The 15,558-nt window shown below is 49.8% G+C and overlaps 1 protein-coding gene across 1 annotated transcript; it reads left to right on the top strand.

The window, feature by feature from the left end:
- The first annotated feature begins 25 nt into the window (after positions 1–25).
- Positions 26–12,036, top strand: Mrpl14 (mitochondrial ribosomal protein L14). The gene is made up of 3 exons (XM_028766580.1): positions 26–95; positions 9,217–9,307; positions 11,584–12,036. Exons 2-3 carry the CDS (start codon positions 9,237–9,239, stop codon positions 11,948–11,950), a joined length of 438 nt encoding a protein of 145 aa, XP_028622413.1. The 5' UTR covers positions 26–95; positions 9,217–9,236; the 3' UTR covers positions 11,951–12,036.
- Positions 12,037–15,558: the final 3,522 nt, after the last annotated feature.

Below are 15,558 nucleotides of genomic sequence, written 5' to 3'. Positions count from 1 at the left end.
TCACGGAGCTCTCCCCACCGGCGCGCAGGCGCAGCGTGCGGGGTGGGGCCTTGCCGGCGGGGTCCGTGGCGGGAGATTCCCAAGCTGTCAACGCGGTACGGTGGAGGTTCTGGGGCCACCTCGCTCCCCTTGCGCTACTCCTCCCGGTTTCTTCTCTGCTGTGCGGGAGGCGCTGTCGGGGAGGGGTGAGGACAGGCTATGCTGGGCCCCTTGGAAACCCAGGGTCAAGTGAGAAGGGTTCTCGCCCTACGCGAGGCCTCGGATCTGGACCCTCTTGCCTTCTCTTTGCCGAGGGCTTCGGGGTCCGCGCCTCGCACGCGCCCCCGATGCTCTCCTCACCTGCTTACCCAGGTCCGAGATGTAGTGCCTCGAGGGATGGGGTCTGCGATCTAGCCTGAGCTAAGTGGCTTAGCCCAGTTGCTCTGACGCGTCTCCTGCTGGTTTTATCTGCCTCTCTCCTGCTGGGTCTGGAGATGAGTTCGCTAGAAGCTTCTGTGATGTAACGAGGGAGTCCTTGCTTTCGCTTCTGTCAGGCTGAATGACTTCTTTGGCCCAGGGGATTCCCCTGTTAAGACCTCATCTAGCCGTGTGTGTGTGTGTGTGTGTGTGTGTGTGTGTGTGTGTAGGGGGGTGTTTAAGACTGGGGAGATGGAGAGGCGGAACGCCCCTTTTCTGTATGTCACCACACATCACTAGCACAAAGACAGGATAAACAACACCTGTTAAATTCGAGGTCTTAGAGGGGACAGAGGAAATACTGCTTTCCACTGTACGAAGTAAGTGAGTTTTGCAGGCTGAGACGTTAAGGGACTGACTGTGTAGCGGTCACAAGAGCTGAGACGGAGTCACCTTGGGTTACATGGGGAAATGGTGACACCCAGGGTCTCGCATCACGACTGGACACTACCATGCTGACCAGTGTGTCTGCTCTTTGTGGATATTCAGCTGCCCGTAGCTGGAGGGTACAGCTATAAGATATGGTCTGTTGACGTGTCTTTCAGACACTCTGATGAGCGACTTGGAAGTCAGTTTAGTAGATCATGGCCATCGTGTGTGTGTGTGTGTGTGTGTGTGTGTGTTGCGCTTACAGTAGCAGGTGTTCTGTCTTGGGACACAAGGGTATGAGAGTGTATTGGGTGTCTTATAGTGTTTCTGTGTGTTGTAGAAAAGTTTGGAAAAATATTGATCTCTTGCATACATACCTCTTGTTTTCCTTAGCTTTGAGTTTTCAGTCGGTTTAAATCCTCTGAAGAAGCAGAGGTAATACTCACAATGAGTAACGTGGAATGAGCCATCAGTGGGCTTGCCTGTAATCCCAGATGCAGGCAGGTGTTCAAGGCTATCCTTAGCTGCTTTGGGCATGTAAGGCCAGCTTGAGATTGCCTGAGACCGTGTCTCAACAAAACCAAATCAAACATACAAATCCCCCAACATTGAGGATTTTGTTGGTGGTAAGGGAAAGAAGATGGAGTTGCAGCTGTCACTGCAGACTGTCCAGGGCTGTAACTGTAGACTGCCTGGTGGCTGGAGTCTGTAGGTCTGGGTTCTGAGGAGCTGTATTGAGTAAACAGTTTTTGATGGGGCTTGGTTGGTAGTGGTGGCACACCTGTGGTGGCACACCTGTGGTGGCACACCTGTGGTGGCACAAAACCCTCCAAAAAACAAAATTAAGGACTTTTGTTGTTGTTGTTGTTTTGTTTTTTGAGACAAGGTTTCTCTGTATAGCCCTGGCTGTCCTCAAACTCACTCTGTAGATCAGGCTGGCCTTGAACTCAGAAATCCGCCTGCCTCTGCCTCCCAAGTGCTGGGATTAAAGGCGTGCGCCACCACCGCCCTGGCAAAATTAAGGACTTTTGCATCATCCAAGATTCTGGGCATATTACAGCATGCCACTTGAGAAACAGACTCAGGAACCAGAGGCTCGGATTGTCACTTTATTTATTTTTTTAAAGTAGTAGAATTTCAGAAATATCTTCCAGTGTTCCCAGATCAGGCTACCAGGCCCTCTACTTCTGTCTTCTAGATATCCATTATCAGTGCTATTAGGCCTCAAAGTGAATTTTATTGTTCCAGGGAGTGGGTCATGCTAGTTTTCCACAAATACACACCCAAATCAGTACAATTATGTAAAAAGTCCCACAGGAAAGACACATCCAAGAACCCCTGTGGATAAAATGGATAACCTGCTTTATGTAAAGCATAATATAGCAGATCCTTTTTCATTACTAACTACTTTTATTTATTTATTTAACTTTTCTATCTGTTTTCTTGTTTTGATTTGTTTTGTTTTTATTTTTTTGAGACAGGGTTTCTCTGTGTAGCCCTGGCTGTCCTAGAACTCACTCTGTAGACCAGGCTGGCCTCAAACTCAGAGATCCTCCTGCCTCTGCCTCCCAAGTGCTGGGATTAAGCCAAAAGTCCTTTAAAGAGTGTCTTGTCTGCTCCTCTGTCATGGATAGTGATGTCCACTGTCGTATGTGGACCTGCCCAAATGTATTTTCCCATTATTTATTTTACATGGGTCTATGGGATCTTGGGAAGGCCTCAAGAAGCCAGGGCATAGCTTAGCCTGCATTTATTGGTTTGTCTGTTTATGTGAGACTTATGACCCTTCTACCTCTGCCTCCAAAGTGCTGGGATTAAATGTGTGTGCCACCCAACCCCATTTCAGTCGTCCATTTTAGAGGTTGAAGGTTTATCTGGTATAATTTTATAGGTATGTTAACAGTTATAGTCAGTGTTCAAGAAAGGACTGTGATTCAGGACTCACAGTGTTGTTCTGGGTCACAAAATGTGTGCGGTCCCAGAGGAGGTGTCCCATCAAAACACCTATAAAAATCATGCATGTCCTCGGAAGGTCAGGAAGCACTTTCTTGTCTCCCCTCTCCTCTAAGCTGGGACGACTTGGAGGACTGTGTGATTTTCTAGGGAGGAGGGAGACCCTTGTGATGAGGAGTGAGACCACTCTTCCAACCCCGAGCACAGGAAACCAGCTGTTTAACCCTGTAAACCAGAAGGATTCCCCACCTTGAGTGGTTGTTCCCCTAATCAAAGCTAAAGCACTTAGATATCAAAGTGGCGTTACTCTTCCCAGTGAGCCATTTGTCCTCGATTCAGAGACCCGGAGAAGTGATACAAAGGTCGCAGACTTCTCAGAGGGGAGAGGCTGGCGCTGAGAGATGAGTCCTGCAAGTAGCATTTCCTCTTTGGGTCTAACCCTGCTGTCCTTCATTCCTCTGGCTACCTGACTTCTTATTCCTGGCTCCTTGCCACTGCCGTAGTTAAGTCCTCATTGCAAGTTAAACATAAGATAAAAACTGCACACCAAGTTGAGAAGAGTTCAGTGGCAGCTGTCGTAGAAATTCATCTTCATGTCGTTAAAAGGAGCTCTGCTCTTTGGTACTGATGCTGGGAAGCCCATACCTGGGAGGTGAGTCACATCAGCCTCTGCTATGCCTTAGGCTGTGCTGTGTGTGGTTTTATATTATTATTATTATTATTATTATTATTATTATTATTGACAGGTTCTTACTATGTAGCCCTGGCTAGCCTGGAATTCAATATGTAGACCAGGCTGGTCTTGAACTCACAGAGAGCCACTTGCCTCTGCCTCCCAAATACTGTTACTATAGGGGTGACCCACCACACCTGGCCTTGGTTTGCTGTTTGTTTTCTTTACTTTTTGACACAGTCTCATGTAGCCCAGGCTGGCTTTGAACTTGTATTTGGTTTTGGTGACGTTTTTAGTGGGTAGAACTGCATTTGAACCATACCCCTGCCCTACAGAGTATACTGAGATAGGAACAAGTTTGAGCTCTGGTCTGGACTTGGTTGCCTTATAACCTGGGTGGAGTGGCAAGCAGTGGTACCATTTTGGATTTCATTCCTCTACCTGCAAAATGATATAAGTCCTCACTGGGCCAGCCTCCTTCAGGCAGAGGCTCTTATTTGTTTTTGTTCCCAATGGATTCAAAGGAATGAAATCATCAGACAGTGCTCTGGTGAGAATACTTTGAGAATTGGCAACATGTTAAACTTGTATGAGATTAAACTATATACACAAGATAAACTCTTGAAAGAGAGAGAGAATGGACCAGTAGGGAAACAATAACAAGTGTTTAAGCCACAAATATGAGTATTTGTTGGGCCAAAATGAAGGGAAGGGTTCGTGTGGAAGGATGGTGGTCTTCAGCGTGGCCAGGCCTTTGCTTTTTCCTGCTTAACATGATTTGTTTGATTTTGGAGACGGAATCACTCTGTAAAATGAAGCTGGTTTAGAATTGCCAGGCTAAAGGTGACTCTCTTCTGCTTCCTTCCTCCAGAGCGAGTGCTCGCAGACCTGGCTTGGAAACAATGTATAGGTCTCTGATGCTCATTGTACTGCATAACTGTATAGCGAGACACTTTGCTGGTTACTTTGTAACTGAAATTCAAAACCCAAGTAATACCTGCAAAAGATGGCTCAGCTAGGCAGCAGCATCTAAGCACAAGTCTGAGAACCTGAGTCTGCTCCCCAGAACCGGTAAAGGTGGAAGGAGACATCTGACTCCACAGTTGGTGTCTACATGACGTACACACAATAATAAATAAATATCCTCAGGTAACGGTGCTCTCCCCACCCCCCACAAAGCATACCAAGTGTGGGTACTTTCTGATTGTTCTTCTAGCCCTAAGTATGAATAACAGCAAAAATCCACCAGACCTAACAAAAAAGAAACCTAACTGAAAATGAAAACTACTCTAAAGCAGTAGTTCTCAACCTTCCTAATGCCTCAACCCTTTAATACAGTTCCTTAGGTTGTGGTGACCCCCAACCATAAAAGCATTTTCATTGCTACTTTATTTTTTTTTTTTTTTTTGGTTTTTCGAGACAGGGTTTCTCTGTATAGCCCTGGCTGTCCTGGAACTCACTCTGTAGACCAGGCTGGCCTCGAACTCAGAAATCCGCCTGCCTCTGCCTCCCAAGTGCTGGGATTAAAGGCGTGCGCCACCACTGCCCGGCCTCATTGCTACTTTATAACTGTAGTTTTGCTACTGTTATGAATTATAATGCAAATATCTGTGTTTTCCAATGGTCTTAGGGAACCCTTATGAAAAAAATCCTTTGACCCCAGAGGGGTCATGACCCATAGGTTGAAAACTACTGCTCTAAGACATCAGAAACCTAGATGCATGAAAAAGTCAAGCCAGGCAGTGGTGGTGCAAGCCTTTAATCCCAACACTCAGGGGGCAGAGGCAGGTAGATCTCTTGAGTTCGAGGCCAGCCTTGTCTACAGATGGAGTTCCAGGACAGTCAAGGCTACACAGAGAAATTCTGTCTTGAAAAATGAAAAAAGGAAAAAAAAAAAGTCAGAACACACAAACACACACGGAAACTCTGGGCTCTATTCGACAGGCCCTTAGCTGTAGCCTTGTGTCAGTAGCTGCTCTCCCCCCACCCCCCAGCTCTAACCAAGCAGGGCAGGCCTCTTCCCCACAGAGCATGCATCCCAGTGGGACGTGCATGGATGAGCCTAGTGTGCACCTCACACCTGCAAATCCCCACCCTTTATGCCTCTGCAGCATAATGGAGTTTAACCAAGCGGGGAAAGGGCCATGCTTCTCATTGATTAGATCATCTCTGCCCTGCCCTTCAAAGGGCAGGTTGTGATTCACACTCTGAAATAGGACGATAATGCCCTGAGTTGGCCAGGAAGTCACATGAAAGGCCACCTCTAGCACTGGAATCTTCCCAGTAACCTGGCTCCGTCTAAGTGAGTGTCAGAAGAAATATGGAGGACCATCCAGGCAAACACAAGGCTTAGAAAGAGACAGCATTCTGTGTGCTAGGGTCTACCAAGCCTCAGAGCCTGTCTACAGGATGGACTCTTGCTAGCAAATAACACAAAGGCCTGTTAAGAGTTTCTTTGAAGTCCCCATCCGAGGTGGTTATTTAGTGGTGGACAGTGTTCACACTACACTAGGACATACTTCCAGGGCCTTCCAGACAAAGCATGTGCTTCCCCAACCACTAGCACCATCTTGACACCAGGAGACCCTTAGAGGGGTTGGTTCCCTGTGAGGTCCCTGTGTCTCGTCAGCATGTGTGGGCGGGCTTCTAGTTTATTTATTGCTCTCCTGCTGTTTTTCGGGACCTGAGGTCTTTTCCCAGTGTTGGAGAAGCAGGTGAGTGTCTGCGCCTGTGCCTTCAGGCCACAGCAGTGCATGCTGCTGTCTTCACTGCTAAGTCAGCTGCGGTTGAGGTCAGAGGTCACAGTCAGTACCAGATACCTTAGAAACTGAAAGTAATCATGGGCTTTTTCTTAAGAAAGTTGAGCAGTGGTGACATGCACCTTTAATCCCAGTGCCCAGAGGCAGAGACAGGCGGATCTCTGAGTTCTAGGATAGCCAAGGCTACGTAGAGAAACCCTGTCATACAAAAAAACTTGAAGTCTTCTCTATAGGAATGGCCCCTGTGCTCGAGGGTAGGGCACACAGTTCCCGCCTCCCCAATACCTTGGCCATTTGAGGTGTCCTAAGTTTCTGAATTTGGGGTAGTAAGTAGCAAGGAGTCTAAGAGCCCATTGCAGAGATGAGGTTCCTGCGCCCCAGGATCGACAATGTGAGCTTCATCAATTCATCTTGAATAACCAGGGAGTCCCTTTCCTCTGGGTGAGCCTGAGGGCCTGCTGGCATTGGAGGGCACAGACTGGCTGCTCATCAGAGATGTGGTGAGTTGTACCCTCTTTTAGTTATACACAGACCATGAGCCCTTTTGAACCCTACACCACAGATTGTCTTTAAATCTTGGATGGGGCCTGGGAAGTCACTGAGTGCTCCCCAGACAGGACATAGCCAAACCTTAGGTCAGATTGAAGGGGGTCTCCTCACCTGGTATTTCAAGTCCTTCAGTAGGCAGTGAGCTCCCTATGATCAAAGTGGACATGTAATCAGTGTTGTTTTGGTTTTTGAGATGGAGGTCTATCTGTAGCCCCCTGGCTGTCCTGGAACTTGCTATTGTAGACCAGGCTGGCCTCAAACTCTACCTGGGCTTCCTGAAATCTGGGGATTGAGGGCATGTACCACACCTGGCAAATGTCAGTATTCTTGATGGAAGTAGAGTTTGTTAACAGTTGTGGAGAAATACTAATATTTACGGGTGCCGTGTTTACCCTTGCTTGAGTAAGTGTGACAGTTCAGGAAGCAGGTTACTGTGGTTCAAATTGTCACTCACCCCTGTTTCACCTTGGTCAACTTTTTCTCTGGTCTCGTGTGTGTGTGTGTGTGTGTGTGAGAGAGAGAGAGGGAGAGGGAGAGGGAGAGGGAGAGAGAGAGAGAGAGAGGGAGAGAGAGAGAGAGAGGTCAGTAATGGTATACACTGCATGGTAGTGTTTGTGAGTTAAATGAGATGACAGTGCACAGCATTTAGCCTAATATGTGGCTTCGTATAACCACCTCAGCAAAGATTCAAGAAAACAGAGGGACCGACAACTCAAAGCCTGGGGGTGCAGAGGTCTGAGGCTGGGGCTCCTTGTGAGGCTCTATGTAGATCACTAAAAGTGTCTGTACCTCAGTATCCTCATCTATGAAGTGAGATGGGAGCGCGCAGCCCGGGCTGGGTTCTCTACATCGCCAGTGCCTGGGCTCACAGATGACTTGCACAGGATCTTAGTAAAGCTGGCCTCATCTGTCCAGTGCTCGGGTTCCCTGAGTTAGCTGCTATCTGCGTCAGGTTGTTTTCAGATTGTAGAGTAGCCCAGCACTTCACAAGTGTCTCAAGGAGAACACTGAGGTGCTGGGATTTGCGGCGAGGCACCAAGTGACTGGCATTTATGCAATGCCCCCACGTGGAAATGAGTGGTGAATTCTCCCCACCACCTTTATTAAATAGTCTTATCTGTGGCGCCTTGAAGCCTCACTGAGCAGAGCTGTGTAAATACTCCAGTGCGCAGGCATGGCTCTGCGGGGCTCTCCAGCGGGGCTCTCCAGCGGTGCCGTCTGCAGTCAGGCGCCTGGGTGGAAGAGCTGGCCTGCTGACAGCTGGGATCCCCCCCTGGGTGATATCCCTCAGCATGCTGCATGATGCTCATGCCCTACAGGACCTTTCGGGGGTGCATGTGTGTGTGTGTGTGTGTGTGTGCGCGAGCTTGTATTAGGGAGTAACAGAGGCAAGTCCTGTGAACTGGACTCCTGACTCCTAGGTGCTGTAGCTTTGTTTCCTGTCTGTGGATGTTTTTCCATGCTGTGGGGGAGACGCACCCAAATATAGACTTTGGTCAGTGCCTTGGCAAGGGTGGCTTTGGCCCTACTCTGCTGACCGACCTTGGGCTCTACAGGTGTCCTGGCATTCGAATTTGGAGGAAGGGTGATTCTTACGGCAGCTTAGGAAGCTGCTTAGATCCGCGACATTTTCACCTCACTTCAGCCTAGGAACTGAGCCCAGCATGTGTGTAAGCACCCTACCCCTGAGCTGTTCTCAGCTCTTTAAAAAATCATTTATTTTTGTTTCATGCACTCTAGTGTTTGCCTACATATGTGCTTGGTGCTCAAGGAGGCCGGAAGGTCCTCTGCAAGAACACCTAGTGCCCTTAACCACTGTGCCACCTCTCCAGCCCCATGTTTTGTTTTGTCTTTACTGATTTCTTTGAGTCAGGGTCTTATAGCCCAGGCTGGCCTGGAACTCACCGTGTAGCTCACAGGTCTTGAACTTTTCATTCTGCAGCCTAGGCCTCCCAGAAGCTGGGATTTCGGGCGTGAGCCACGGCACCTGGTTTAATAGTTTTTAGACAGGCTCTCACCGTCTCGTCCAGCCACGAGTGGAATGTGGCTCCTCCAACCCGCAATAGTCGGGATTACAGACCTGGCCTCCAGGCTGGGCTAATCTGTTTTTTTCCTGGGTGCTGAACTGGCACACTTTCAGGAGGCACACTGGTGTCAAGAAGGGAACTGCATTCAATTTTGTGGCCCCTTTGGGAAGTTGTGGCTAACTCAGGTATGCAGAAGGACTCCCGTGTTTTCTGCTGCCTGGGGAAGCTGAGGGCGATGGGCGTTCTCTATGCTGGTCTGTTACAGCTGACCTTCGGGGAGTGTGAGTCAGCAGAATTGGGAGCTGGAGTTCTGTCTAATCATCCGTGTGTCTTTCAAAAGATTCTTATTTAGTGACTAATGAACTTGTGCTACAGTGTCCCCTCTCACACATGTCCCCAGAGAGAACAGCCTGTGTCCCCTTTCTTGCAGGTTTGCCATCTTGGGACCCCATGGCTGTCCTTCCTGGGCTCTGGGGCTCCTTTGCCCATGTCAGCAGAGCATTCAGCCAGCGCTGCTTCAGGTAATACTTAACATCTTGTTCTTAAGGAGTGTCCCTGGTAAGCCTGTCACTCTGGCTGGATCCTGTAGGACTAGAATGGGAGTAGGAACTCAGAGAGCTGTTGGGATCAGCATGGGGGACGGGTTAGGTGGCTGTGAGGAAAGAGTGGCCTGTGATGGAAGCTGTTTTCAGTCCCTGTCAGTTCCTTAGAGTGCTGCTTGTGCCTGTCATTCCTAGGGCTTTTAAACCCCTTACATTTTGAAAAAATCACTCTGCGTGTGTGTGTGTGTGTGTGTGTGTGTGTGTGTGTGTGTGTGTCTGTGTCTGTGTGTCTGTGTGTGTTTGGGCATGGTACACATGTGGAAGTCTGAGGACAACTTGCAGAAATTGGTTCTCCACAGTGTGGTTCTCAGGGATCAAACTCAGGTTTTTGGGCTTGGTGGCACCTTGATCTGCTCAACCATCTTGCTGACCCCAAACTTTCTTTAAGAATGAATTTCTTTTTTTCAGGACCATGGACTAAAATCTAGGTTTTTTATTTTTGTTGTTTTTGTTTGTTTTATACAACAGAGTTTTACTAATAGCTATAACAAGCCTAAATATTTCCATGTAGACCAGGCTAGCCACTTCCCACTTCTACTTTCTGAGCACTGGGATTACAGGTGCATGCTATCAGCTGTCTGTGTTACTTGTAATTTTGAGACAAGACAAGTTTCCCAAGCTGACTTTGATCTCACCCTGGAGCCCACATGACTTTGAACCTGCCATCTTCCTGCTTCGGTCTCCCATGTAGCCAGAATTGCATTCTTGGACCAGGAAACACAGTAAAATTAACCTTTAATTACAACATTGCACGGTCATTGTCAGTCCATGCTTCCTCACCAAACCAAGATGGCCCCACCTCAGCCTCAGTGCCCTCCCTTTGAAACCCTATTTCCCCTTTCTTCCTGCATCCTGCAGAGATGAGTGAGAACTGCTTCTTGTGCAGAAGAGTTCTAAAGGTAGGCCTCTCTCAGAAACGCGCTGCCAAGCAGCTAACTCTAAGAAGCTGTGGTAGGCGTGGGGGAAGTGGCTCACAGTAAATGGTGGCATCCACCAAGCCTGGTGTCCTGACTGAGTTCCATCCCTAGGACCCACGTGGTGGTGGGGACAGTACCAGTGGCTGTCTGTTGTCCTCTGTGGGCCACTTTCATGTGTGTGAGTAGAGCCGATAGGGGAGGAGGGTGAGGGCGATTAGAAGGGAAGTGGGTCCTGCCTGCCCAAGCCTCTAGGGTGTTCCTGGGGAAGCCGCACTGGAGGGGCTTGCAGAGTGGGTGGGAGGTCACTTGGGACCTCTGGAGTTTGCGGGGTGTGTGTAGCACGAGTTGAAGAGAGCTCTGCAGTGGAAAGTCAAGGCTAAACAAAGAAGAGATGGCGCGGAGGTGGAGTCCCTAGCAGGAGGCCCTGGGGCAGGCATGTGGGGAGAGGTACTGGGGGCCCTGGGTTGTCCTGGGAAACATCACACCATCCAGAGATGGAGCTCCACAGGGGCAAGACTGGGTCTGCTCCTGAGACTCTTCTGTTTCTGACAAGGAACGGGTTTAGAGGGTAGTGGTGCCGCAAGACACTCCTGTTACCATGTTTACAGGCTAAGGCAGGAGGTTCGCTCGGTCTCAGGAACTGGCAATGTAGAAGACCCATCTCAAAAGCAAACGAGACCCCTTTGCTAGGGTTAAAAAGTTGTTATCGTGACAGTTTGTAGTTTCTGCCACGTTGTGTCAGGGCTCCCTCAGAATAGAGTCTCCAGGTTCCCAGACTCCTGAGAACAAGGAAGCAGGACCTGGGGGAGCAGGTTTTGCCGGATTGATGGGGTGAGGCAGCCCATGGAGCCGCCTTTAGCCCTCCTCAACTTTCAGAAAGCAAAGGCTGAGATGAAGTATGCCATCAAGTTTCCTGTTGCAGAAAAATTGATATCTTGACACCCGATGGAAGCTCTTGGTTTTACGAGAGAGTAACACAGAGTGGCCTCAAGTCTGTGGTCCTCTGCCTCAGCCTCTCAAGTGCTAGGATACAGGTCTTTGCCAGCAAACCTTAGAAGCTCTCCATTATAAGGAAGTGGGCAGTTAATCTTTACAACCCCTGACCTTTTATTTTGGTTCCGGGTCACTCTGCTTAGTGTGTGCATGTATGGACATGCATGTAGCTGGCATGCACCTGTCTGTACATGTATGAACATGCATGTAGCTGGCATGCACCTTCCTGCCCTATGAGAGGCCCAGAGAGATCTCTGTCACAGACTGATTTTTCTCTCCCATTAGCACCTCTGGGAGCCTCAGTGCAATCCAGAAGATGACTCGGGTCCGTGTCGTGGACAACAGCGCCCTGGGAAACACCCCGTACCATCGGCCTCCCCGGTGCATCCACGTCTATAACAAGAGTGGGGTAGGCAAGGTGGGCGACCAGATCCTGCTGGCCATCAGGGGGCAGAAGAAGAAAGCACTCATCGTTGGACAACGAATGCCTGGTCCCCGAATGACCCCGAAGTTTGATTCCAACAACGTGGTCCTCATCGAGGACAATGGCAACCCTGTGGGGACCCGAATTAAAACACCCATCCCGACCAGCCTCCGCCGAAGGGAAGGAGAATATTCCAAGGTGTTAGCCATCGCTCAGAACTTTGTTTGAGCAGAGAGGCTCTGAGCTAAGCGGCTATTCACTCCACACTGGTGACAGTGTCCTGGAACAGAATAAATGTTTTACTGTGTGTATTCTTCCTGTGCTGTCTGAGCTGTGGTCGTGAGGTGGGTAACTAAAGCTGTTGAGTGCTGGTGTCCTCCCCAGACTCCAGGCATGGCCTGGGCTTCTCTTACATCTGACAACCTTGGGCCTGTGCAGTGACTGCACAACTGTTTCTTTTCTTTTTACTTGTTGATCTCCTTGTGGCGAGTAAGTACTCCCTTATTTCTTTAATAGAGTCTTCTCAATTGACAAAGTCATTTGTTTAAGCTACTGTGAGGTTAGAGAGATGGCTTGGTGGTTAGGAGCAATGGCTGCTCTTCTAGAAGATCAGGTTCCATTCCCAGTACCCATGCGGTGGCTCACAACCTTCTTTAACTCCAGTTCTGATGGATCGATGCACCCTTCTGGCCTCTGTGGAGACTGCATGCATGTGCTGCACAGATACACCTGCTCGAAGGACACACCTATACATAAAAATAAAAAAAATACAAATTAAAAGATCCAATAGCCACTTATTACAGCATCTTCTTGGCCTCCGACAGGTTCACGAGGGTGGTGGTCACAGGTTCTAGGTTCAGGGTGCCTGGGTTTGAGTCATAGCTCCCCCCCCCATGACATTGGGCAAGTTGATTTATCTTTCTGAGCCTCAGTGTCTCCTCATGATGTGTGATGATGATGACCAATTGGTGCCACTGATACAAAGATTAAAAGACGCAGTGCCCATGAACGCCTGCAGCAGACCCTGGTGACAGGAAGCGCTCGGTATTGGCTGTTTTTTGTATTATGACTGTGCACATGCATGCTCCGGGAGAGCAAAGGTGAGAGGAAGCAGGCGTGGCCCTCGTCCTCCCGGCACTTAAAGAGTATTACAAAGGAGCCCAATAAATTCCTCTGACAAGGGTTTATAGTGAAGCCTTAGACCTTCAGGTGAGTGCTGTCCCAGAGAAAGGGTTGCCTCAGCTGCATTTCAAATAGGCAATGTGACAGAAGCCCAGATGAGGGTTTCCTTAAGGGGCTGGGTGCAGTGTGAACTGGGCAGGGGCAGGAGGGAGCCTTCTGGCCGTTGGGAGTGTGTTAGACCTAAGCAGTTGTGTGAGTGTTTATGATCTGTGAATAATTAATGAGCGGGTGTGCACTCCTGTCCTTTTGAAGGAGTGGGAATTTGCTAGGGAGAAAGGAGCGTGTTTACAGACCTCGGAGTGAATACCGAGACCTTTCACCTGTGAGACTTCAAGGCCACTTCCGATCCTGTCATACCAAGTCAGGAGAAGAGTGGACCTCCATTGACTCCTAGCTGCAAGGCCCAGGAAAGGAGGCTTATCCTATCCAAAGGCATTAAGATGCATGTAATGGGTATTTAGGGACGAGGAGGGGAGGTGGGTTGCCTGTTCCTTGAGGAGGGTTTGAAGAGGACGGACTCTAGTACTACAAGATGCCACCGTGGACTGCGGCACACTCAGACATAGGTGCTTGAAGAGGTGGGATTGGCAGTTGGCTGATATGGAGGAGGTCAAAGATGAGTCTGGGGTTCCTAGATCCACCCCTTCAGAACATGGAGCTTGGGTGTTCTTGGAGAGGCCTGAGGACCTGAGGGAAGGGGTAGTCCGGTGGGTAAGTGGCAGTTCCTCTGAGGTGCCAAATGGGTAGCCGTGTATAGTCTTAAGTTATAGCAGTCGTGTGCTGTGGAAAGACCCAGGTATGTGCTTCTCACAGTCCCTGGGTTTAGGTGGAGGACAGTTTCAGAGGCCATGTAGGAAACCTGGGCCTCAGACCAGGCCTCTGTCTTTCTCCTAGCAGCCCCAGCTCTCACTTTTACTATTGCTGAGGCCTCTATTCACTCCTACCAGCTATGATCCTACAGACTGCCATTTTGACTATCTGGAACACCTCAGGGCAAACCTTAGCAGGTGGGGATGGAGGTGGGAGCCACCGCCTGAATATTAAGAGGCAGAAACTTGGCTTATGTCTTGACCCGAGTAGGTCTAGCTCCCAGGTCCCCTCTGGCTGAGTTTGCTTCAAGGGATCCTGGGTATTTTGGGAGCATACCTGTGTCCTTCCTAACCTGGCCCTCTGCAAGGACTGGTGCATTGTGGCTGCCATAGTGGACTCTAGGGGTAGCCCAGCTGTGGCAGAGCACTGACCAACACACCGCTGCTTCGCTAGTGTGTTTACAGCCTTGGTGCTGGGGCTTAGTGGACTCTTAATTCTCTGCTGTCTCCGCAGCTCCTGGAAGGTGGACTCGCGGGGGTGGGGGTGGGGTGGATGAGGCCTCTGTCTTGGGGCAAAGGAAAGCAGCGATTGTCCTCAGCCTGACACAACCTGCTTTCGCCTGGACCTTTGCCCTTCACAAGGCAGCTCGACCTGTGCTATCTCAGAGCTTCTCCGGCTGTTCACTTAGCCAGAGCTGGGCCCTCCCCTCCCCCTGCCCTGCCGTGTGTTTTCAGGGTGCTAGCTGTTCTGCTGTGCCCTCTCAGCCCCCTCACCTGCCTCCCAGCTGTAGAAGCTCGTCACTGTCCTCTGAATGACTCTACCCTTGCTGTCCCTTCCAGTCTCTTAAGGACTTAAACGCTCCTCCCAAGGTGTTCTGTGCTGACCACTAGAAGCCTGTGGTTTCAACATAGGCTAGTGCCTGTGACGCAGGATCTTGGAGCACACTGCCCAGAATAGCCCCGGCCTGGTTGCCCTTCCAGCCATCCTATCACTTTGCAAAGGGAGATCTAATTTGTAGCCTACCCCCCCCACCCCACCATGCCCACAGCCGGTACTTTCTTTGCCCATGAAATATTTATAATCACAGATAATGTTTCCTTGGGGGTATAAGCTTGCTTTTGTTTTTTTCCCCTTCCGTGCCCTTAAGAAAGCCACCCCTGTCGGGTTGCAGGTCCCTCTCGTCTTCCAGAGTTACCATGGACTTCCTTGCACTGTCTTTGCTGGTGTCCTGCCCACCCACGGTGTTACTCTGCCACATTGCTACAGAAGGATGTGGTAGGAAAGGCTCCTAGATAGGCATGGTTGGAAACTGGTCACGGGCTTGCTGTGTGTCTCTGGGCAAGCCACAGGCTCAGGCTGAAGGGGAGTTGCGGCTTATCCCCTTTGGCTTTGGTGCTCAGGATGCCTGGCTGATGGCTTCGCTTTGCAGATCCAGCCTGACACTAAATATAAGTCTATCCCATCCACCCAGAAGGATGTGCCCATGGCTGCAGATAGGGACCTGCCTGCAGCATCTGTAGAGGCCGTCCGTCTCTGGCAGGAGTGTCAGGTGGTCTTCCCTGACATCCCCAATGCCATCAGCCCTGCCTCCAGTATGGTCTTGGCTTTTGTCACCTCTTATATTTTTGGTTGTGAGCCTAGCCTTTAACGACTAAGCCATCTCTCCAGCCCTTTCGTCACCTCTTATGTTCCTTCATGGCTCTTGGTTAGAGAACTCTAGGTTGTCTCCTGTTCTAGTGCAAGCTGGCTTGGCGCTGTCTCTGTAGACCGGGCTGACTTGCTCGTACGTGTACACCTGCCTCAGCCTCCCGAGGACCGAGGTTATGCATGGGTGGGGCTAGGCC

Source organism: Grammomys surdaster, unplaced genomic scaffold, assembly GCF_004785775.1.
Source record: "Grammomys surdaster isolate TR1022 unplaced genomic scaffold, NIH_TR_1.0 169, whole genome shotgun sequence".
In the NCBI taxonomy this organism is placed as follows: Eukaryota; Metazoa; Chordata; class Mammalia; order Rodentia; family Muridae; genus Grammomys; species Grammomys surdaster.
This window is presented reverse-complemented; position numbering and strand designations above follow the sequence as displayed.